Genomic DNA, 23,871 nt, shown 5'->3' with positions numbered 1-23,871 from the left:
AAGGTCAATCTCAAGGGAAGCCACTTTTGAAATAGATCATGGAGGCAAAAAGAACTCCACCCCCCACCCCCCCTCATCACTGTCTTCCTGGGGAAGCAGCGCGTGCCCTCAACACCTTACTCCTTTCCTGGAGGGAAGGGGGCCCGGTTACAGCAGGAGGGGAATATGCCTCAGATCAAGAGACCGCTTGATTAGATGTAAATCAATCAGCGATCAAAGAATTATGAAGGAAAAAGAACCTGTTGCTGCTTTGGAATGTTACACTTTGGATTCTCCACACAAACAACATCGCAGCACATGAGCTACCACCACGATGCTGGAAGTCAAAGCTCGGTAATTTACGACCAGCAGAGTCTCCAGGGACGATGGAGAGCCCGGCAGGATTCCATCCCGCGTCAGCTTTGCCTCGCCCCTTAAAAATCTCTAGTATTGCATACGTTTTATAATGTACGCTTTATATTAACTCAATATTACACAAATATAAATAAAAAATAAACACGTATCTTGGGAAGTTCCTGCAATCCTTTACAGGGATAGGTGATCAAAAAATACACGGAGACCACTTACAAAACCAACGTTTCTAGTTCTTTTGAGTGTTCATTACACAACAGTTATCAAGGATTTATAAAATGTATATTTGAACAAGAGCAGCATGATAAATTCTAGCTGCTCGGGTAGGGAACATAAAGGTAGGATGGACATTCATCAATTTATCTTCCCTCAGTGACTCTGACACAACGAAAAGAGCTGTGTTTCTTGAATAGTGGTCAAGGTAATGAGGCACCTTCCCGGAAAGCCAGTCCTGGGAAGCTGGGGCCTACAGGTTTCTTCATGTCCACGAAGAACCTTCCAAACGGAAACTGCAGCCATGGTCCCTGACCTCATCCCAGCCTCACTGTGAAAAGCTGGAAATGGTTGCGAGCGAGGCCTTGTTTGCTGGCTACAACTTCAGGCGGCCCGCCACATGCAGAAGGTTTATCCCAAAGCCAAGTATATGACGACAAATATTAATCGGTGAATCTTTTCAGATATTTGAAAACTGTGTAAAATAGTCCTACAATATATTGGGTTTCCCAATTTACATTCTTTCAGAAGCAAAAATGTGACATACAAAGGAACATCACCTCTGACAAAGGGGCGGATGTTTCCAGACTCGTGTTGGTAAGGAAAGCCCTCCCCAAGGACCACACTCCCCGCGCAGGGCTCCCTGTCCGTCTCGCCTACACCCAGGGCTGCTTGTCCACAGGCACTTCGGACTCTCAAAACGCTTAATGGTGCACGGGATTTGCAGCCTTGGCTCGCAAATACAGTCAACTAACTTACTTTACGGCTCTGCTATTCTGATCTTTTGACAGTTCTGTAACAGAGTAAGTCACAACGCCGTGTGGGGCACATAACGGAAGAAAACCAAATACAACAGAACCGTCAACACGTCACTTAATTTTGAGATTCTTTTCCTTGTAGTCACAATCTCACTGGCAGCTCTGAGAAGCAAAAGAAACGCACTCTTAAGCCATCGGTGGTGAGCGCTGAGCAGAGGTACATGCCAGACAACACACGCGGGTGATGGCATCGTTTGAGAAGGACGTTCCCATGAGGTGACAGAACGAAGGGCATGCTGGGTGATTGTTAATCGATCAGTGATGATTACGTCAACTCTACCGACGCACGGAAGGTGAACAGTGCCGACTGCGAGACGCAAGGATCAAAGGGAAACAAGTACTTACCTAGCGTCCCATCCCCTGTTGCCTTGAGGGCATTTAACTCTTCCTTTGTCATCTTTGTAGAACCTGGGTAGCCAACGTTATTTAGCGGGTCTGCAGTCTCTCCATTGGTAGCTATTTCTGAATTTAGGATTATTCCATGTTTCTGGGAATAAAAACAGGCTCGTCGTAATACTCACTAAGTGATATTAGGTTAAACTTTATTTTATGAATAATAATTTTAAAAACCCCTATTTTTCCCTAAGCAGAGGAAAACTCTACAGAGACAGAGGAGTGCTAGGCTCCACCCCTGTAAATATTCTATCAACACACACTAATCTGGGATGTCTTCCTCCACGGGTCCTTCTTCCTTACATGTTCCCATCCATGTCTCAATGTGCCGGTGACAAAACAAAACACTTTCCTCGGGCATCCTTTTTCACTGTAGGCGCCGCCAGAGAGCGGAACTTCAAGTACATCACTATAAAGTGGTCTTGACCTCTAAAAGCCCGGCCGTGTTCTTTAAAAGGACAGAGATAAAGAAACATGTACGTGTTCTGAAAGGAATGACGAAACGTGGCTGGAGGGTTTGTTATATTCAAAAGAAATACAAGTCGTGCCCACTGCACAGCAGAACACTTTAAACCCAGCGACGCTTCACGATGCCAGGATGCCCCCCTCACCCGGGATCACCCCCTCCCTTACCCCCTCCTGCCGGCCACAGCTCTTTCTCTCCTGCTTGGAGGAACTCCCACCCCTGTACTCACACCCTGGCGAGGAGTAGCACTGTCAGTCTGAGCTCTAAGCCTGTTCCCTGCTGCTTACTGCTCTGGCCGTGACCCTTCACTGTAAGTAGCTGACACGGATGTTTCCATTGGCGATGCCCGCTCTGGCCCGTGGCCGTACCCCCCAGACTCAACACCACCTTCTACCGTGCCAAGGGTCCACCCAGAGCTCTGACCCCCGCTGCCGCCCGTTGGTTTATTTTACTCGGTTTCCAGCCAGCAGCTGAAGACCCCTTGACGTGGCCCGGACAGAACCTTCCTACCATCTACGGGGTCTCCAAGACTAACTAGCATCAGCCACACCACTGTTCAGCTGCAGAGGTCCTGATGTTCGAGACTTTAATATAAGAGAGAAATACATTCTCTACCTTGGAGTCATGTCCTGGAGAATTTACTGGCGAGTTGGAGAAAAAAATTTAGATAGCCTATCAAAAAAATTCTTGGAAATCAGAGTTGCTTTCAAGATCAGATATGCCTATAAACATCTAAAGACAACAGACACGCCTCACAGGATCTACACGACTCCACATGTCTCTTTGGGGTCAGTTAACCCACGATTTGGTTTCATTAACAGAACTAAAATAAACGACATACAATTAACACCACTATCCACACACATTCATCCTTGAGAATCCTGGAATTTGCTGTTGTCGCCTGGATTTTTAAAAAACTGTACTTTGGCTTCATACCTTTAATTCCTCTTTCAGCACGACTACTTCTTCTCTAAGATCGTCTCGTTCACTCCTTACGGAATCAAAGAACTCTTTCTGCCTCTCTAATGCCTGAGTGTGTAGCGGAGCAAAGAGAGAGAAGATTCACACAGGTGAGCAGACGACTTCAGAAGCAGGACTAGGAAGGAGCCTTCTACTATGTAAAAGGCTAACGTCGGCAGGGCATTCGACAGACTATGCTTAAAGATATAAACACAACGCAACGTTAAGCTCTGCACTTAGTTTACGCCAGCCAAGACACGTCGCTGTGCATGCTCCCTGCAAGACATGAGAGTTCTGAAGGAGGCTCTCTTTTTTACACCCTCTCCTGGCTTAGCCTGCGGTTTCACGGCATAGTTTGAGAAGGAACAGAAGCCATGCACCCATTTAAATGAGGGATAAATAAAGGAAAAGAAGAAACGTTTACAAACCCCCAGTGACAACTATTTGAGTAATTTAGACTATTTTTGTACGTTGATTCTCGGTGTTTGTTGTCACAGATAAATATAAAGTGGTCCTGAAGCAAACACAATGCACACACAGACATGCACACAAAATCTTAAATAAGCGTCGGTGAGCATATCAAGGTGAAGGCAAGGTGCAGCTTCACGATGTAAAGGTGCTGACGTGTGCTTCAACATCTAGAGGTTGTTATGAGAGCCGTGTGGAGTGAGCCGCCGTGTTTTGGAAGCCATTTGGCATCGCGGAGCACAGCCGTCACTTTATTAAGCGTGTTCTTTCTCCCTACTCGTCAGTCCTAAATGCAGATGGGCCGCCTCTTCTTTCCCTGTGGAGGGAGAGGGGCTGACATCTCCCTGGGCAGGCTCAAGGTGGGGATGCATGAGGCACAGCACCTGCCACCTCGCAGCTTCCTCCAAGCCCTTGGAGAAAAAGCCCAGGCCACACGGGACAGGGGATTCCGAGAGGTCTGAGCCTCCACGCGTGAGCCCGCCCGGCGTGCCTTCCTCACTCCTCTGATCTCTGTGCCGCTGGCTGGTCACAGGCAGGCGGGGAGCCCGGGAATGCTGACCAAAGGGGAACCTCCACATTGGAAGCCCACTTCCGATTTGGAGTTAATGTCAGTTTGGGTAAGTTCCTGTCGTCTCTCTTTTACTCGTTTTGTGTCCCACGGGGGTCACATGCAAACCCATACAAGCCTTTTTGCAAACCAGAGATTCTGAAAGCACTCAATTTGCTAAGCAGACTGCCCACTTGAACAGATTTCAAAGACTTGAGAAGCCTACCCCTATCTTTTTGTCTTTCCATTCTATTGTTTCCTGAAGATCAGAAATCTCCCTGATATAACTCGCCTGTTTCTGCTGTAGCTGTCGGATTTCCTGAAGAATAGGAACAGATAGAAAGAAAGCAGATACAGGGTTAAACGGGAAGAAACTGCAGTGTAGACAACTCCTGAGCCAGCAAGCGCCCTTGGAGGTCCCAGCACCATTTTTTCTCACTGATCCCAAGTTCATTCCTGGGACTTTGTCCTCGTCCTTTTCCCCAGCTCCAAGTGCAGGGAGAAAACCAGCTGGAGTGAAACTCTCACTAACAGGCACTAGAGTTCTAACCAAATTAAAAAAGTAAAATATCAAGCCTGTATTAGTTTCTTTTTGTCGCTGTAACGAATTACCACAAATTCAGTGGCTGAGAACAATACACACTTGTTTTCTTACAGTTCTGGCGCTCAGAAGTTCAAAATGAGTCTTACGGTGTCCCCAAGGCCTGGGCAGGCCTGGGCTCTTTTCTGGAGGCTCGGGGCAGGGGAGAGTCTATTTCCCCCTTTCTTTAGTTCCTAGATGTGCCCACAGTCCTTGGTTTGTGGCCCCTTCCTCACGTGGCTCTGACCTCTGCCCCCGTGGTCACATCTCCTAATCTGCCTCTGACTTTCCGGCCTCCTCCTTGCAAGGACCCTTTGGATCACTCTGGGTCCACGCAGATGATACAGGAGACTCCCCCATCACAAGGTCCTTAACTTAATCACATCTGCAAAGTCCCTTTGTCTGAGGAGGGTGACACAGTCACAGTTCCAGGGGTTAGGACATGGACATCTCAGGGGGACATCACTCGGTCTACCACACCTCCTCAAACAAACACAAAACCACCAAAGAATGAGAATCTTCTCTAGTAAAAGGAACTGTCTCCTCAAGCGGGGCATAGAGAATTCGCCTAAACTCAATTTTCAAGAAAACTGGTAGCTTTAGTAACGACCCAACAAGATGCTCCTAAGTACACACAAAGAAAAAAAAAGAAAAACAGGACAACCTACTCACCTCAAGCGTTTCTTCTCTCTGCTTCAGGGCCTCTTTCACCTCAGCAAACTGAAGCTGGAGGACACTGTGGGCATGCTTTTCCCTTTCAAATTCCTATAAAGGAGAAGAGCATTCAAATTCCAGTGGAATCACATTTTTCTGTCACCCTAGTTCACCTTCTTATGATTTACCTTTACCTGGAACAAATTACCTGTTACCACGTCATCACAGTTTTCAAGGCCTTTTTAAAAAATACATTTATTTATTGTTTTTGTTTTTATTTTTGGCTGTGCTGGGTCTTCGTTGCTGCACGCGGGCCTTCTCTAGCTGTGGCGAGCGGGGGCTACTCTTCGTTGCGGCGTGCAGGCTTCTCATTGCGGCGGCTTCCCTTGTTTCAGAGCAGAGGCTCTAGGTGCGCAGGCTCAGTAGCTGTGGCAAGCGGGATCAGTAGTTGTGGCTCGCAGGCTCTAGGGCGCAGGCTTCAGCAGTTGTGGCTCACGGGCTCTAGAGCGCAGGCTCCGTAGTTGTGGCGCACGGGCTTAGTTGCTCTGCTACATGTGGGATCTTCCCAGCCCAGGGCTCGAACCCGTGTCCCCTGCATTGGCAGGTGGATTCTTAACCACTGCGCCACCAGGGAAGCCCTCAAGGCCTTTTTAACAACATGAACCAGTTTCTCTGGATTTTCTAGAAGACACCCCTACGATCTACTGTAAAATTAACCTGAGGGCAAACATATGGACACCAAAGGGGGAAAAGGGCGGGGGGGTGGGGGGGTGGGATGAATTGGGAGATCGGGATTGACATGTATACCCTAATATGTATAAAATGGATGACCAATAAGAACCTGATGTATAAAAAAATAAATTAAATAAAATTCAAAAATTCAAAAAACAAAATTAACCTGAGGAGTTGCCGCAGTTGACAGTATGACCTGATTTCTTTACAGGTAAGCCGTGCCCTGGGAAGGCCCCCCAGGCCGTCTGCTGAGGGCCTGGAGGAGGCAGCTTTGCAAAAAGAGCAGTCATAAAATCACCCCTGAGTTTGAAATATGCCGATGAATACTCTTTGGGACAAAAACGGACGGTCTACCTTGGCAAGTTCATCTCACTAGCAGCAGGCGGCCAGCTCTGTATCTCAGAGACAAAACAGAAACGGGCGGGGGAAGCAAAGCCCTTGTCAGCACAAAGCCGCTCCCCCAGGCCAACCCTTCCCTGCGTGAAACTCACCCCTGCAAGCGGGCAACCCGCTCTTCTGGCCTCCCACTCAGCTCAGCAGAGCAGCGCAGTCCCTAACGACGCCGCGGGGCCCACCTAGCTGCCAACAGTTCAGGGAACAGCAGGGAGCACCTTCCCTCGATTGGCTACCGGTTATTTCACAAGGGATTTGACCTTAGCTCACCCTGGCATCGCGTGCTCACCCACTTTCTGAAGCCTGGGGGTGACCGGACCCTCCTAGCTGTGACAAAGACATGTCTGTCGGGCTTTTTGCTTCGCCCATGGTCCCCACCTTGCGTCAACGTTCCAGGATCACCCCATTTCTCTGGAATTAGATTTGGGGCTTCTCGGGCTACTTCCTGATGCCTAAATGAGGGCCTTCTAGGAGTATTTAGTATTTACAGTACTGTTCCACCCCAGTGGGTTCAGAGTATGCTCTCCGCTCTTAAATTATGAATTAGTTTCAAAGAAAGCTTTCATGACATCAGGTCTCATGAAAAGCTTCTCCTTTGTTTCAGAGTTCAGTTCTCAGGAACTTCATGGACGAAATTCTTCTTTAGCTTCTAACTCAACTACAGCAGTGAAAGAGGAGGCCCTCGAGTTGTTATGTATTTGGCTTTAGCCCTTGGGATTTAGAGGACATAGCTAGTTAGGAAAGAAAAAAGATAATGACACTCACAAATTGAATTTTCTATTTGTCTCAGCAACTCTGAAAAATTGGATAATATTCTAGGATTTGACAAACCCACTAATTCCCTTAAAATATGAAAAACAAGTATTCCTTGCTGTCTCACAAAGAACAGCTAAGCCCAGCCTTCGCCAAGTCAGCCTACCGTCATTAATTTCAACATATGCTCATGCTTTTGGTTGATAACATACGTTAACATATTAATTCCAGTGGTTCTTAATGAAAGCCCAAATAAGATTCTACCCTTTTCTGAGGTTAATGAAGGTTTTGAATTCTCAAGTGGAGTAACCATGTCTTTTCCCAATCAGCAGAAAACTAACGAATATAATTTTCTTAAAATCCTTGATACTTGCAACTATTTCTCTCTGGTGTTGAGATGACAAAATAAGAACGAAGAAATGTGTATTAACAGGAAAATCTTGAGGCATCTAATTGTGCTTTGTCCAAGCATGCTGGGTCTTTCGTAGGCAGGTTTTTTTCATGGTTATGATTTTACCTTACATGCAAAACACACACATGTCCTCCGAGTAGAATTGTCTCTAGTTTACATATTGAAATTGTGCATACCAACATTGCAAGTCCCTCAGCAAAGAGCATGGTATTCTTATTCTTAGATGTTTGGGCTTCCAGGGCAAGTGGAGAGCTATTGTTTTTAAAAAAACCACACACACACAAATATATACATACACATGTATAACATGTATATACCATGTACCAAATATATACACACACACACACACACACACACATATTCTCCCATTCTTACATATACCATGTGTATATTCTCCCATCCTTACATATAGCATTTATATATATAGTCTACTATAATTACATATACCATTTATATACGTATGCCTGCATATATAGATATTCTCCCATTCTTACATATACCATGTGTATATTCTCCCATCCTTACATATACCATTTATATAGTCTACTATAATTACATATACCATTTATATACCTATGCCTGCGTATATAGATATTCTCCCATTCTTACATATACCATGTGTATATTCTCCCATCCTTACATATAGCATTTATATATATAGTCTACTATAATTACATATACCATTTATATACCTATGCCTGTGTATATAGATATTCTCGCATTCTTACATATACCATTTACATGTATATTCTCCCATTCTTACATATGTCATTTATATATATACTCTATCATCCTTACATACACCATTTATAAATCTATATGTTCTCCCGTCCTTACATAGAGCGCTTACACACGTGCACACACTCCAGCCTTCTTTCTCGCACTAGCACGTACTTTGCTTTTCTCCTCGTACTGCCGCCTGGACTCAGCCAGCTGCTCTTCAAGCTCCAGCAGCGTGTCCTTTAGCGTATCGACCTGGTACATAAAGTTTGTCTTCTCATTGTCTAGCTGAGCGTTGGAAACCATGGCCTTCTTATATTTTTCTTCAACTTCTGCTAGTGAGTCCTGCAGAAAATAGGTCATGTTTTTGAAATTGTAGTAAGGAAACAAAAACACAGATTAGTTCAGCATTTTTAACGAAGCCTCCAAAAACGCAGCCCTAAATTTAGGCTTTATTTCTTAGAGCAGATGAATCAGAAGAAGAAACACATGGCAATGTGAAATGTCCCCCAAGTCCCCCTTTTCAATGGGCTCCAATTCTCACGACTCAGGAAATTAGTTATTAACTGTGTCTAGGGATGAAGATAGTTTACAGTCATTAGGACAAGGGGGGCGCTGGGTGGAGGGGGGCTCTGGTCGCAGACGCAGCAGAGCCCTGGCCGTGGGAATCGGATTCTGTAGCCCGTTGTGCAGGTGTCTGAAGTAACCGCTCAAGACACGTGACCAGAACCTGGGGCAGAGCCAGTGCCGGGCAGGGGGAGTAGAACACCTGCCCCCAGCCGCCCACTGTCCCCTCTGGGGCTCACGAACCAGGAAAGGCTTAAGTGGAAGTTCACATGTTCAACCCACAGGAAAACTCAACAAGGTACACAGGCCTCACTGGACAGGTCCTGGAAAGACAAAGCTCATTCCTTTGAAAAGACCATCAGGGAAGGAGGCCTGCAAAGTAAACGTGCCCCCCTCAAACCCGGGGCTCACACACCGGCAGGGGAGGCAACAGAGTACAGCAGCGTGTGGATCCCGAAGCAGAGACCAGTGGGAGGCGACTCTGGGAGAACAGAGAGCAGCATCCCGGGTGCAAAGGACCCCGAGCTACAGAAAGGCGGGCACTGGCGGGTCAGGCGTGTGTCAGGTGCTACCAGGAGGCTCTGCAGAGACCAGCGCTGCTCTCGCCCGCACTTGCAAACCAGGGCAAGGATTTCAGGTGGGACCGGCGATTCCTGCGCTGCTTCCATGGCTCTCTTTCCAACTCCAGCAGGAGTTGAAAGCCAGAATCTTAATTCCGCCCCCCCCCCCTTTTGAAAGAGCGGTGACAAATAGGAAAGTGATTAATTAGTCATGAGATTTGGCACCCCTGGGATACTGAACTCAGACTGGTTTGGGGGTACTTTCTCAGGAGCTGCAAAGGAAGGAACAGATTTACCATCTCTCTTTTTTTTTTTTTTTTTTTTTTTTTTGCGGTATGCGGGCCTCTCACTGCTGTGGCCTCTCCCGTTGCGGAGCACAGGCTCCGGACGCACAAGCTCAGCGGCCATGGCTCACGGGCCCAGCCGCTCCGCGGCACGCGGGATCCTCCCGGACCGGGGCGCGAACCCGCGTCCCCTGCATCGGCAGGCGGATTCTCAACCACTGCGCCACCAGGGAAGCCCCCTAGATTTACCATCTCTTGCTAGACTCATGAGCTGCCCGAGCTGCCCTGTGAAGCCAGAGACTAAAGTCCCTGACGCCCCACCTCACTTCCAGGGAGCCTGGCAACTCACTTTCCTGGTCCGCACAAGGCAGTAATTCCACTTTCTACATGTACCGTGTACTCAAATCCCGGAAGACACAAGTTCAGACATCGCTTCGGTTAGTAAAATGGCACAGTATGCAAATCGTTTGTGTGTTTCAAAAGCACAGCAACAGAACTCCCTTAACGGGAGACATCAGGTGTTTTGAGAAGCAAATTAAGTTGAAGCACTCCTTGTATGCAAGGACTGCAGAAAGTGAAGAAAACCAAAGGCCCCTCTTGAAGTGCAGGGTACGCTTCTGTGGGAAATAAGACTTTTTAAGCCAGGTGGCGAGGTGAGTACAGACATGCTCCGGGAAACATGTTAGTAACATCTGCTAATGAGGAGTTACAATTTTCAAGTCTTGGTTTCAAAGGTGCCTTTGGGAAAACCATGAGTACACCCCCCCCCCCCCCCCCCCGTGCTACTAGCGTTCCTGCCACTGTGAGGTCTACAGTCTGGGGCCTCTTTAGAGCAAGCATGCGGTCTGAATGGCTTCTGTAGGGTTTTTTACAGTTAAGCTGGGTTAATATCGTAAGTCCACACTTCCGTAAGCTGGTACCTTCATCTCTTTCAATCCCTGCATGTATTTGCCTTCTACATCCTGAATCTGGTCCTTCAGCTCATTGAGTTCCTGGGGGAAATGGCGAAAGAGGCAAAGGATGTCAAAGGGGAAAATGGACAGAGACCACAAAGAAGGAGAGGCGACTCTCTGATTCTTTTCCACTTCTGGGCGGTTTCCTTACGTGAGTAGTTGGAGCAGCTATCTTCTTTTAACTTTTTTAAGTGTTAAGAGGAAAATAAGATGAATTTCAACACTAACAAAGGTGAAAATCTAGGTGTATCTCATATGATATTGTCACACAATTTTATCAAAGGTATGTGTCTTCATATATTTTTACACAATTTTATAAGACAGGCAAATGAGCTTCTGAAAACGGAACAGGTTAATTTACTCATATTTAACAGTTCCCTCGAGCTCTTGGAGTTCTGCTCTGTGCTACACCCAGTAAGATACTGAAGACAGGGATCGGCAAAGCCTGTCCCTGCCCTCACGGAGCCCAAGGACTACTTTCCCGTCTTGTTCGCCGCCACATTCCCAGGGGCTGGTGTCTGGCGTGAGCCGGAGCTGCAATAAATCCTTACTGGACGAGTGAACCATGCTCACAAACGAAGGCCAGACACAGATTACGACTGCAGCGAACTCTACTTCAAGGCGGGAAAGGATGACCGAAGGGCTGCAGGAGGCCGAGGGACCACACAGGGAGGGACATTGCAGGAACAGAAGTCAAGACATTGTTCTTAGAGAGCATAGGAGTTGGAAGGCGTCTGCAGGGGAACCTAGCCCCACCGGGCCTGGTGCTCAAGCGCTTCTCTGGCCTCCCTGGCAAACGCCATCCATCTGTTCAGGTAGCACCACTGAAGACTGGTTCCCTTTCATCAGTTTTCCTTACTAGAGAGCTCGTCCGTAAATGAAGCCAAACCCGACCCGGAGGAGCCCCCCTGGCCTCGGTGCTCTGTCCCGAGGACACGAGGTCTGGTGACTCAGCCTCCCCTCTGCACAGCCTCCTCTTCGGAGGCAACGTCCCTAGTTACTTTAACGAGCAGAGGCCCTTTTCTCTGTCTCACACACTCCGTGTTGAGGACGTAACAGAGAACAGTGTCCGCAGACCAGTGGGAGAAGGAAAAAAATCACTGAAATACCACGCTGGGGTCTACCGAAGGCGTATTACGCACATCACAAAGGGAAAGGAAGGGCGCGCTGCAGGCAGAGGGCGGGGATGTGCGAAGGGCAGGGTGGGAGCATCGGGAGCAGCGGGCAATCTGCGTCCAGCACCTTTTGCGACGCCGCGGGCGGAAGGTCCACTCCTGCTCTGTGAACAGAAGTGGCCGAGCACCTCAGGGCAGCGCGGTGAGGGGGTCTCGCCCAGGTGCGCCCGGGGAGCTGAGGGATCCCAGCGCAGGTGCGCTGGCCCTACCGGGGCGGGGGAGTCAGGGGCGGCTCCCTGCAGGACCCAGAACCGGGCCGGGCCCTACTGTTCCTAGAACACCAAGCTTAGAGGGAGGGAGGGGAGACCGGACAGAGAAGAAAGAGCTGGAACTTTACAAATTAAATCCTATTTTACTTGAAGACTGATTTTCACAGAAGCTTTCCCTAGGTCATGCATAAGTAGAGAGCCTTACCTTGATCTCCCTAATGGAGGCCTCAGTGTCAATGGAGACGGAGGTGTCCCCGCTGCCCCTTCGGGAGGAAGTCCCACCCAGGGAGGCCAGCGTGGCTGCAGACAGGCCAGGCAGGCCACGAGACCCCTACAAAGTGGCAAAGAGCAGATGGGATTTCAGCCAAAACCAAAATTATTTCTCAGTCTGCTATGATGGCACCTTTACTCGAATTCCGTTTCCAAGTTGGAAAATCTTCAGTGGGTTTATGGTGAACAACAAACAGAGGTTCATCTCGAGGGGCCTCATGGATGCTCGGGGTTTGTCTGGATTAACTGTAAGCTCCACGGCTGGGCCCATCGTGAATTCCTTCACCGTTCTGCAGGTTTAACACGCACCCTGGAAGTGACGCCCCCCCGGGGGACCCCAAAGTTTGTGTGTTGCCTGGCGAGCCACCCACTAGGCCTGTTCAGTCCATGGTGAAATTCTTTATTAAAGATCAAGCAATATATTTTCTTGTTAGTTTCATCCATAAATTTCGGGACCCTCGTGGTTTATAGATGACACAATATAAAGCTCTACAGGAATCCCTTACCTTCTCCGTGAAGTCTTTTTCTGGTCTCTCTTCAACCTGGAGAGGAAAATGGATAAATATTAAATACTTAGAAGCATTAAACGGAGAATCTGGATTTAGGGGTAAGATAATAATAAAATAAAGCATCGGCTTCCTTTGTGACGTTAAACACTCCTTTGCCACGAGACTCTCGGATACGCTGGTGCCACGGTGGCGGCCCACGGGCAGCTCGGTGAGCCTGGCTGAGTTTCACCGTGCGGTTTTTCAACTTTCACAATTTCCGCGGGAAGATGATTTGTGAACGAACTGAATCTGAACAGGATGACTTGACCAGTTTCTACATGTGTGCAGGACACAGCGTGGGACAGGACAGACACCAGCCTCGTTCGCCCACCACAATTACTATGATCGCAACGCGAGAATGTGACCAGGGTCCTGGGGGCTGGAAGATGCAACCACACAGAGTTTTAACTTTGACTGTCACCAAACTCGGTCTCCAAAGCGACAGAGAGCAGTGGGGCCCACTGCAGTTTCTCCACTGCTCCTGAGTAACTGAGTCAATGTGGAAATTCTAGTTTAAACATTTTGAGACAGACACCCAGATGTGGGGAGCTGGCTGGGGGTGGGTGACGGTCCAGGAGAATTTGCTGGGTGAAAAGGGCGACCCCAAGAATTTGGCTTTCCAAAGTCTGTCCTGTTTGGACTGTCTCTGAATCCTCTCTTTTCCCTCCTGCAAGCAGGGGTCTCTGCGGGACCCCCAAGACAGCACATCTGCTTCAACCCTATGGGAGACCCCTGCCCTGCGAGGGTCTGTTGGGGTCAACAGACTGAGGCTGCACTGGTGCTATTTCTTTCTTTGCTTAGCATCCAACGAAAGGCCAACTTTCTCTCTCTTTTTTTTTTTTTTTTTTGGTCTTCTTTTTTTGGGCACGTTGAGGGCTCCTTTCCGGAAGCCCACGGGAAGGGTCCCAGAGGGCGAGAGAACCCTGGAGTAAGTTGTCTCCAGACTCTCTGGATTTTCCCATCATGCCTCCAATCCCACCTCCTGTAGCTCAGAGGTTCTTAAATTTGATGGCCAGGGAGCCAACTGAAGATGCCCCGTGACGGGTGGGACCACACCTTTGATTCAGGAGACCCTCATGAGTGAGCCGGGACCCTGCAGTCACCCTGGACTGCTTACGCCACAGACCACCCAGACTGCAGGTGGACAAATCCTAATGCGTCTGGCTCCAAGGCCACCGCAGAGCGGCTCACCAACAGCTCAACTGCCCACACGCCGTCACGCACGGGGCACGTGGGTGCAGGCGCTAAGCGCAGGTCAGGATGCCGTGATGGCGGTGATTTCCTGTAGAGACGAGCACTTCCCGTCCTCTGCCCACCCTGGGCCCGTGCTGGGCTGGATGCCCACATCCTCACCATCCTGTCCCCCACCAAGAAGGCTCACTGACTGCCACCTTCTCTCCTTCACGCTCCTCAAACCTTCTTTCCAAGGGCAGGATGCCTGAAGTAACCGCTAGAATAACACAGCAAAGTGTGAGAGCTAATCAGCCGACCAAGGGGATCAGATGGAATCGTACAAAACACTTGATTAACTCAAAAGACGGCAACTTCTGAAACCAGCTCTGAGCTCAGGAGAGTCAAGCTCAAGGGTGTTCTGCATGACAGATCCAATTTTGCCCCCGGGTCTGGCTCCCAAATCCACCGCGTCTGGTCTCACGCACCCAGCTCACATCTGGGTCTTCAGCAAGAACTTTCTACTCTCAGCTAACCAGTCTCCTTCTTGTCCTGAGGAGAGGAGATGAAGGAGCTGTGGCCCTCAGGCCAGCGGGACGACCCGAGCTGGCCTCACTCCCAGCTTTGCTAAATAAGCCCCTGGGCGGGTGGGGCTTCGGATTCTGGCGCTGCCTCCGCCCAGAGGGCTCTCCTCTCCACTGGGCCACAGCCGGCTGGCCTCCAAGGACAGGAGATTTCCGGACACTCTTGGCCACGTGCATCCTTTTTCACTCTCGATGTGGCAGTCGCAGCCTGTTAGATGAAGACAGCTCACTCACTACCATGTCGCACACCGCCTGCCGTCTGTTGGCACGTGCGTTTAGTGCGTGTAAACTTCTATATTTATATTTTTTCAGATGTGCATGTCACACCAGCCTAACTAGATATATTCTGGAACACCTGTAGATGGCCTACAATTGAGATGGTTCTATCTCATCCTCCCTGGCAGAGCCCCAGGGAGCCCCCGGACCGATGTTCTGAGTCATGAGGATGATTTTAGCATCTCAAGTGTGGGTCTCCTCTCCACTTGGGAATACAAATAGTCCTGAAAACTTCAAATAACTAAGGAAAAGCTAAGTGTCTAGCACTTGCTCTGCTGAAGAATCCATTCATTAGATCTCCTGGACACAAGGCCTTTATTCCCTAGAATAAGTTAGTCTGCAGAACAAATAATAATGAGATGAAAATAAAGAGGGTAATTTAACTGTTGGTGGAAAGGGAAGATTCAGTTGAACAGACTATCAAGCTATCGTGAGAAGCCTGTTGCTGTTTTTTGGGTTTTTTTTTTTGCGGAACGCGGGCCTCTCACTGTCGTGGCCTCTCCAGTTGTGGAGCACGGGCTCCGGATGCGCAGGCTCAGCGGCCATGGCTCACGGGCCCAGCGGCTCCACGGCACGTGGGATCTTCCCGGACCGGGGCTCGAACCCGTGTCCCCCGCATCGGCAGGCGGACTCTCAACCTCTGCGCCACCAGGGAAGCCCACCTATTGCTGTTTTGCTCTGCAGTTTAAATAGTGTCTTTCCTGACTGTTCATCAGCAATAGATAAATATTGCCTAGAGAAATGAAGCTCCAGAAATCCTATGTTCACCTACAAAAATATCCGTGCCCATAAAAGAAGGACCCCACTTTCTTTTTTGTAGTATTTCTTGTGAGAAAGACGAGAAGAACTATACACCAGACCCCAAAGCACTGGTTTCCTGGGGGCCTTTAGCATAGCTTTGTTCTGCATAGTTTCACCATTAACACAAACGCTACTTTTGTAATTTGCAAAACACCAAATAAGGGAGAAAAAACCCTAAAACCATAGCTTTCTCTTTAGTTTAAAACAAGTTTAAAAGTAGTTTGAAAAAAGCCTTTGTTCTGAAATACATAACGAACTCAGAATGCGAAAATTCAGGACGTTTTTAAGTAGAGACCACGGAGGGAAAAATTAAGCTCTCAATGAGAGTTACAGCCAATCTATGCTTGACCATTGTTTCCAATCTGTATTTTACGAATCAGGGTGACTGACGTTTGTTTGTTTTCTGAATGACAAGGGACACGTGTATTTGCCAGCCTTCCTGCAACCTAAGAAGTACGCGGAGCCCCAAGGAAAGTGGTGCAGTTTTGGTTGGGGGAGGGATGGATTGGGAGTTTGGGATTAGCAGATGCAAACTATTATATATCGGATAGATAAACAACAAGGTCCTCCTGTAGAGCACAGGGAACTGAACTATGTTTAATATCCTGTGATAAACCATAATGGAAAAGAATATGAAAAAGAATATATATATATAACAATCACTTTTCTGTATGGCAGAAATTAACACAACATTGTAAATCAACTATATTTCAATAAAACAGAAGGAAGGGAGGAAAGGAAAGAAGGAAGGCAAGGCAAGGCAAGAGGAAGGGAGGGAGGGAGAGAGAAAAACCGTGCAGCAGCATGGAGCCATTGCAGCCCCACTGGACGCCACTAGATGGCAGCCTGCGTCGAGCGGAGTGGGACGGGCCCAGGGAGCCTTGGTCCGGCAGGGCACCCCTCACTGCCCCTGACAAAGGAACAGATAAGTAACCCTGACGGTGAGTCTAATGTGACATAAAGCATAGTACTTTATCTCTGAAAATAATATACGAAGAAACAGAATAGACGGAAGGGTTCTTAAACACTGTCGTTTCTGCTGCATGATGTGACCCAGGGCACGCCGTGGACCACACGTGCCCCAACACGCTGCAGCCCACAGCAGCACGGGACCCGGGAGAGCCACGGGACCTCGTGGACATATCGCCTTCTTAGCCGCGGAAGGGCGGCAGCACCACAGATCTTGCAGCCTGTTAGCCTTCTTACTCTCATTGACCGAGCAATACTAAACGTCTCAGGTCAGCGTGAACGCTCTACAGTAACAGGCTTATGAAACATGCAAACCAGCATTTTATAACCACAACGGGGTGTATAAAAAGGCATCTTTTAAAATCTACGGGAGGTAGTCACTTCCAAAAAACTTCTGTGGGCTTTTAAATTATGGCAACTCTTCCTTTCAGAAACAAACGCTTAACGGAGAACGTTAAATATTTTATTAATTCCAGCCGTCTAAAATCGTGTCTAAATGAGCATATTATTTAGGCTCACTTAAATGTAATGTCCCGTGAGGTTTCAAATTCCAAGTTTTCCATATCACCACCTGGCTCGCCCACCTTCCTCGAGACAGAGTACGGTACGTGGGCGTGGGGAGACCCTAGCAAGGGGGCCAGGGACAAGGGGACTTTTCCTCGTGGTGCCCCAAGCCCCAGATGGGAAATGAGATCACAGAAGCAGTGTCATCACGGGGTCCCCTCTCGAGAAACCAACGGACAGCACTGAACGCTGCTCAGAAAACACCCACTTTAAGGGTAATTTTCCTTCAGTTTTATAAACCGCAGTGGAAGCTACCATTAGAATGGAAATTTCTGGTTTTAAATACGATAATATTGACCTCGTCCTGAGTGACTCGTCCTTGAACTCTTGTATTTATAATTCAAGACCTATTTTTCCACCTGGTTCCTGCTTCCACCTCTTCCCACGACACAAAACATGAGTCATTACAGTCTTTTGTTTTTCTAACTCAGATGGGGCTGAGATTCCTGTTCACCACCAATGCTTCTCGGAAAACACACTGGCACGTGAACCTGGGCGCCACGCAGGACACCCCGACCGATGCTTCCGTGGGCCGGCAGGTTCACTGGGTTCTGAGGCCCGGATGACGCAGCTGCGTCGGCCCCTCCAGGTGAGGCCCTCTGCCGGGCTGTTCTCCGGGCCTGGGTTACCCAGACTCCCGAGTCCAGCTCCCTGGAAGCACCCTGCCTTCTTCCTCGAGTCTGTGCTCTGAGCTCTAAACTGCATTGCGCCCATTTGCTGAGGTCTGCCTCTCCAGCCTGTGGGTCTGTGAGGGGAACAGGTGTGTGTTCCTTCGCCCCTGCAGCCCTGTGCCTAGAACATTCGATAAACACTGGCTGAATGAACGGACCCCAACTTCCTCAAGAGGAAGATTCTGGAGAAGACAATAGGGCTCACCTATAGAACGTGAAAAATGAGATGAGGTCCAGTAGTGTATGGGCACCCTCTCTGCTCCCCACGAGGCTGGAGGACCCGGGGGGTGGGGCACACTTCGCGTCTTTGGATGCTGAGGTACCTTTGTTTTCTCCAAGTGGGGCAAGCTATCACTTCCCTCATTCTGGTTACTTTTGTTCGTAGACGTGCTCCCCTTGCGCGCCCCCTCGGGCACCAGCCCACACCCCACACCCAGGGCCTCCCAGGGCTGCCCCTGCCCCGGCTCGCACTTCCTCCCGGAGAGGCCCCTGCCCCCTGCCCTCACCCGTACCAGCCCCTGGAACCATATTCCTGACGGATCACCAGGCGGGATCCTTCTCCCCGAGCCATAGTGGACACAACGCTCACAGCCCCGGGAAACGCGCCCAGGAGAAGCAGGTCATCAACCCAAATCTTTTCTTGTTTTTGTTTTTCAAGCACACTCGTCTTTCCAGGCGGAGTTCAGGAAGTCAACGCGCCTGGCCGGGTGTCCCCAGCCAGGAATGAGAGCTGTGACACCTTAACCTGGGTCTCGGAACTCCCCGCCCCCTTCCCGCTCTGCGTCCTTCCGAGAGGCCAGGCGGGGAGGGTCACTCACCACACGGGCCTCTCCCTGGGCACCGCCTGTCCTGCAGCTCCTCCCTCCCAGGCAGGGGGACCAGGGAAGTCAGAGCACAAGTTTCCCGGCCTCTTTCCAATCAACAAGGCCAAATGCATCCACTTACACCGTTTGTCTCGCAAGCCCAAAATGCAAACTCCCAGCCCTTGCCAGTGGTGTGAATGTCCACGCTCAGAAAACAGAAATGGGGCAGATTTCGTGGAGGAGGACTGAGGTTTGGAAGCGGAGCAGCGGGTTCACTCAGCTCTGTCCTCCAGACTCTCTGCAGAGGCCAGGGATGCTGCCCGGGCCCTACCCTTCAGATGCCCGGGAGCCACCCAAACTGTGTGGAAGTGCCCTGCGCGGTGCACGGGGGTCTCTGCCTTCCGAGGGCCACACCCAGAGGCGTCCTCAGCTCCGACGCCCCACACCCGCGTGAGGTGCCCGGCTGCTGACCTCTGCTCACTAACCGTGCCAACCTGAGTCAGTCGACCTTTGTCAACGAGCAGCTGACTCAGGGTTGAGACAGGAGACGGAACCAACAACCTGTGTGTAATGAACTGAACAATCACCTCAGTCAAATCCCTGAGAGTCCTGCAAATGCAGGGCTCTCAAGGGACCAAGGGACGGTGGGGAGGTCTTGCCAGGGCCCCCAGTTACCGAGAGACCCCCGCCTCTCGTCCTCAGGCCCCAGGGACACGGGCACAACGAACGCTCACCTCTCTTGTGTCCGCTAAACCCATTTTGTGGGAGTAAACTGTTGTCAGATGTAGGAGGTAGATGACAGAGGAATTCGTATCTGGTTTCATCCAGTCTCTTCCGTCCGGGGAACGAGACTGCGCTGCGATGCTGTGACTTCATCCTGATGCCCGAATAAACCCAAAGACGTCAGACCGTCGCAGGCTCGCAGCTCCCTGCTTCGCTTGAGCTGCGCCAGGCAGGGAGCCCAGGAGGGGTCAGGCCTCAGCTTCTTCTGACGACCGTGAACTTTCGTGTTCCCCGAAGTGAGTGCCAGAGAGCCTGAGGCCTGAGGACGAGCGGCTCTCCATGTCGGATCCATCGAGGGAAAACACGGATGCCTTGCGGCGGAAACACGCAAGCAAGGGCCCGAAGGCGGAGGCAGGCAGGCCAGCCCACGCAGACGGGGGCTGCTGACCTCGGAGCAGGGATCCCTCAGCGCACAGACGCGGCGCTTCTGGCCCGCCTGCCACGTGCAGAAGAAGTGACTCGCCGGGTTTTCAACACTGAACGTACATGATATGGAACAGCTGGATAGCTTTCTGTCCCTGCTTGACTGGTCCTGGCTGGAGCAGTAAGCAGTGGACTTTGCGGGGTGTCCGTCACCCCACATTCCCTGCCCCACCTGAGCGCAGTCAGGAAGCTGCTTCTCCTAGTCCCCTCCTTGCTGCGGGGCGAGGGGGGCAGCTTTCAATTCCAGAGAGAAACAGGCTCTCCTGTTCTAATACTCGCCTGCCTCATCTATCTTTGGTGTTCTCACCCTCGATGTGTCAGTGGCAGAGAGAACATTTCCCGACTAGCAGGGAAGCACCAGGGCAAGCCCAGTGACGAATGGCTCTGGCCTTGGAGTCAGGGAAAGCAGGGTAGGCGTGGGGGGACTGAGGCCCCCGATGCAGCAATGCGGGCTCAGTCTGCAAAGGGATCCACCCCTTTGTTTGTGTCGCCAGAAGAAGCAGATGTCTGCATTTGGTGTGAAGACTCCTGGCTTTAAAAGGCTGCATCTAATTTAAAAAACAAATCAGCAGCACCCCACGGGTGCACGTGTGCAAGTGGGCAACTCAGCCCCACGGCCTCTTCTCTGATGACCAGGAACACTTCCTGAATTTGAGACGTCGACGCGTCTAACCGTGGTGGTGTGTAAGTGAGTTACCACAGTCAAGCTCCAAGTTCAACTCTGCCCACCTTCACCTTCTTCTGCCCAGGTCTATCAGGAGGGGTCCTGGCCCTCGGCGTGGCAGCCCCCGTGGTGCAGCGCTGGCACGCGCACCGCTCGGCACACAGCCCAGCCCGTCCACTGAACGTCCTCCCCTGGTCATTGGGTCAGCGCCCCGTCCCAAAGGCCCCCGGGGCGGATGTGCCCTGCCAACTCCTATGGTCAAGAGAACAATACAGTTGCCTCATACAAAGCAACAGATGCGGTGAAGCTGCCTAAAATTCCAAAGACCATGGGAGAAGCACGCAATAATGAGACTTAGATGATGGAGACTGGGGGGCAGAACCTCTTGCTTTCTTCGGTACGCGGGCCTCTCACTGTTGTGGCCTCTCCCGTCGCGGAGCACAGGCTCCGGATGCGCAGGCTCAGCGGCCACGGCTCACGGGCCCAGCCGCTCCGCGGCATGTGGGATCCTCCGGACCGGGGCACGAACCCGCGTCCCCTGCATCGGCAGGCGGACTCCCAACCACTGCGCCACCAGGGAAGCCCCCTCTTGCTTTCTGAAGCAGAACTTGGGTCATCTCAGGCCGGGAAACAAACAGGAGAGCAGCTCTGTCGTTTGTTTCACAGGCACTGAACAGAGGACCAAAGGGACAGTGGGGGATGGGATAGAGCTAGGGATGCTGTGGCACTCGCAGGCCGATACTTTACCCTAAAAGACTGTTGGGCTCCAATAACAGATAACGTTCCAAACAAAATGTTTAAAAGTGAACCCTTCAATCTAAAAGAATGGTACAAATGAACTTACTCACAAAACAGAAATCGAGTCACAGATGTAGAAAACAAACTTATGGTTACGAGGGGCGAAAGCAGGGGGAGGAGGAGGAGGGATAAATTGGGAGATTGGGACTGACATATACACACTCCTATATATAAAGTAGATAACTAATAAGGACCTACTGTACAGCACAGGGACCTCTACTCAGTGCTCTGTAATGGCCTATATGGGAAAAGAATCTAAAAAAGAGTGGATACGTGTATATGTATAACTGATTCACTTTGCTGTATATCTAAAACTAACACAACACTGTAAATCAACTATACCCCAATTAAAAAAAAATAAATTAACTGGGACAAATACAAAAAGAGCCTTCAAATTTTTAAATCATAAAAACAACACACACAGGCACACGGCCACATTTCTCCCGCACTGTGCAAAGCTCTCTCCTCCCAGTGAGACACCCCCATCTCTTAAGCACTGTCAGCAGCTTCCTAGATGGTCCTTTGCAAACTGAGCAGTGCAATTCTGAGCTCACTGAATAGTCATTTTCTAAATTTGGGAGCATCTTCCCCAATCCTGCTTTTGCTTAGACCTGAAATAAATCATGGAAAGCCTTCCTACTTTCTCCCGGTTGGGAGGTGGAGGGGTCTTCTTTCGGGACAGAGGAGTGAAGGGTCCAAGGGGATGGGGAGGAAAGGAGGAAGTGGACAGCAGCAGGGGCGAGAGGCGCACTCACCACTGGGCTGGCCCGCGCCGAGCTGCCTCTCGAGGAGCTGCGGGAGCTGGACTTGAAGTGGCCGCTGTGCTCCGAGGGCTGCCCACCCGGCTGGCCGCGGGACACGCAGACGGAAACAAAGGAACAGGTCAGCGAAGATGCAAGGAGGACGGAGGCCACGAGACAAAGGCTCCGGTTAGCTGTGAGGCCAGCCAGGCGCAGCCCAGAAAGGAAGGAGAGGTTAGTGCGGCCGCTGGCCGAGCCCAGGAAAAGAGGCTGTGTCTTCCCAGCACCCGACATGTGGCCACTCAGAACACAAAACTTAATCACACCATCAAAAGGACGCAGAATTCTTGGTTAGTAGGAAGAAAGTAACACAGAGCATCTGTTCAGCTGGGGTGTGGAGGACACCTGGCTTCTGCGCAGAAAAGCCTCCACGATGTGGAAGAGACAGGTTTTGAGGACGTGAGCTGCCTGCCGGCACAGAAACTGAAGAGCGGGACAAGCGGGGCTGGCTTCGGGGCAAAATGCAAAAGTTTGCCTCTCGACTATCTTTGCAAGGGAATACAAAATAAGATTTAGGGTTAATACAAAATCAGGCAAGGCTTTTTTTTTTTTTTTTTTTCCTGCGGTACGCGGGCCTCTCACTGTTGTGGCCTCTCCCGTTGCGGAGCGCAGGCTCCGGACGCACAGGCTCAGCGGCCACGGCTCACGGGCCCAGCCGCTCCGCGGCACGTGGGATCCTCCCGGACCGGGACACGAACCCGAGCCCCCTGCATCGGCAGGCGGAATCTCAACCGCTGCGCCACCAGGGAAGGCCCCAGGCAAGGCTTTTTAAAGTACCACAGGACCTTCTATCTAGTGGCCTGCGTGTCTATCTGTCTGTCTACCCATTTACCTAAACTTTCTCTCTTCTAGTAAAGGAAAACACCAGTAATTCGTGTATCTGGAGGCTATGCCCTCTTAACTTTGATTTGTATTCACATTTGTGATAGCCCTAAATGCATTTTTAGTTTAACAACAATAACAACAACAAAATCTTACCTTCCTATGTGTGTACATATACCCCATATCCCCTCCCTCTTGCGTCTCCCTCCCACCCTCCCTATCCCACCCCTCTAGGTGGTCACAAAGCACCAAGCTGCTCTACCTGTGCTATGAAGCTGCTTCCCACTAGCTAGCTATTTTTCGTTTGGTAGTGTCTATATGTCCACGCCACTCTCTCACTTTGTCACAGCTTCCCCTTAAGCCTGCCCCGTGTCCTCAAGTCCATTCTCTACATCTGCGTCTTTATTCCTGTCCTGTCACTAGTTTCATCAGAACCATTTTTTTTTTTACATTCCATACATATGCATTAGCATATGGTATTTGTTTTTCTCTTTCTGACTTACTTCACTTTGTATGATAGACTCTACTTACTTCACTTTGTATGATAGACTCTAAGTCCATCCATCTCACTACAAGTCACTTTGCTATACAGCAGAATCTAACACAACATTGTAAAGCAATTATACTCCAATAAAGATGTTAAAAAAAAAGTATGTACATATCTGAAAAAAATCATAGAATAAAAGCACTTCACGGGCTTCCCTGGTGGCGCAGTGG

At 50.0% G+C, this 23,871-nt stretch overlaps 1 protein-coding gene across 50 annotated transcripts in view; it reads right to left on the bottom strand.

The window, feature by feature from the left end:
* The window catches only part of LRRFIP1 (LRR binding FLII interacting protein 1), a 147,165-nt gene that overhangs the window by 15,154 nt on the left and 108,140 nt on the right, over positions 1 to 23,871 (bottom strand). For 17 of the 50 annotated variants that reach the window (XM_059051638.2, XM_067027237.1, XM_067027239.1 and 14 more), the window contains 9 exons: positions 22,288 to 22,377; positions 12,985 to 13,020; positions 12,414 to 12,539; positions 10,792 to 10,863; positions 8,635 to 8,805; positions 5,469 to 5,561; positions 4,443 to 4,535; positions 3,178 to 3,270; positions 1,728 to 1,869 (listed from right to left, as the gene is read on the bottom strand). In XM_059051638.2, the coding sequence (XP_058907621.1) occupies positions 1,728 to 1,869; positions 3,178 to 3,270; positions 4,443 to 4,535; positions 5,469 to 5,561; positions 8,635 to 8,805; positions 10,792 to 10,863; positions 12,414 to 12,539; positions 12,985 to 13,020; positions 22,288 to 22,377 (916 nt within the window). The remainder of the gene's footprint in view (positions 1 to 1,727; positions 1,870 to 3,177; positions 3,271 to 4,442; positions 4,536 to 5,468; positions 5,562 to 8,634; positions 8,806 to 10,791; positions 10,864 to 12,413; positions 12,540 to 12,984; positions 13,021 to 22,287; positions 22,378 to 23,871) is intronic. The other 33 variants (XM_067027250.1, XM_059051607.2, XM_067027253.1 and 30 more) reach the window with 7 other exon arrangements.

Source organism: Kogia breviceps, chromosome 2 (assembly GCF_026419965.1).
Source record: "Kogia breviceps isolate mKogBre1 chromosome 2, mKogBre1 haplotype 1, whole genome shotgun sequence".
Taxonomy (NCBI): Eukaryota; Metazoa; Chordata; class Mammalia; order Artiodactyla; family Physeteridae; genus Kogia; species Kogia breviceps.
Note: the sequence above shows the minus strand (reverse complement) of the source record. Positions and strands in the feature narration are given on the sequence as shown.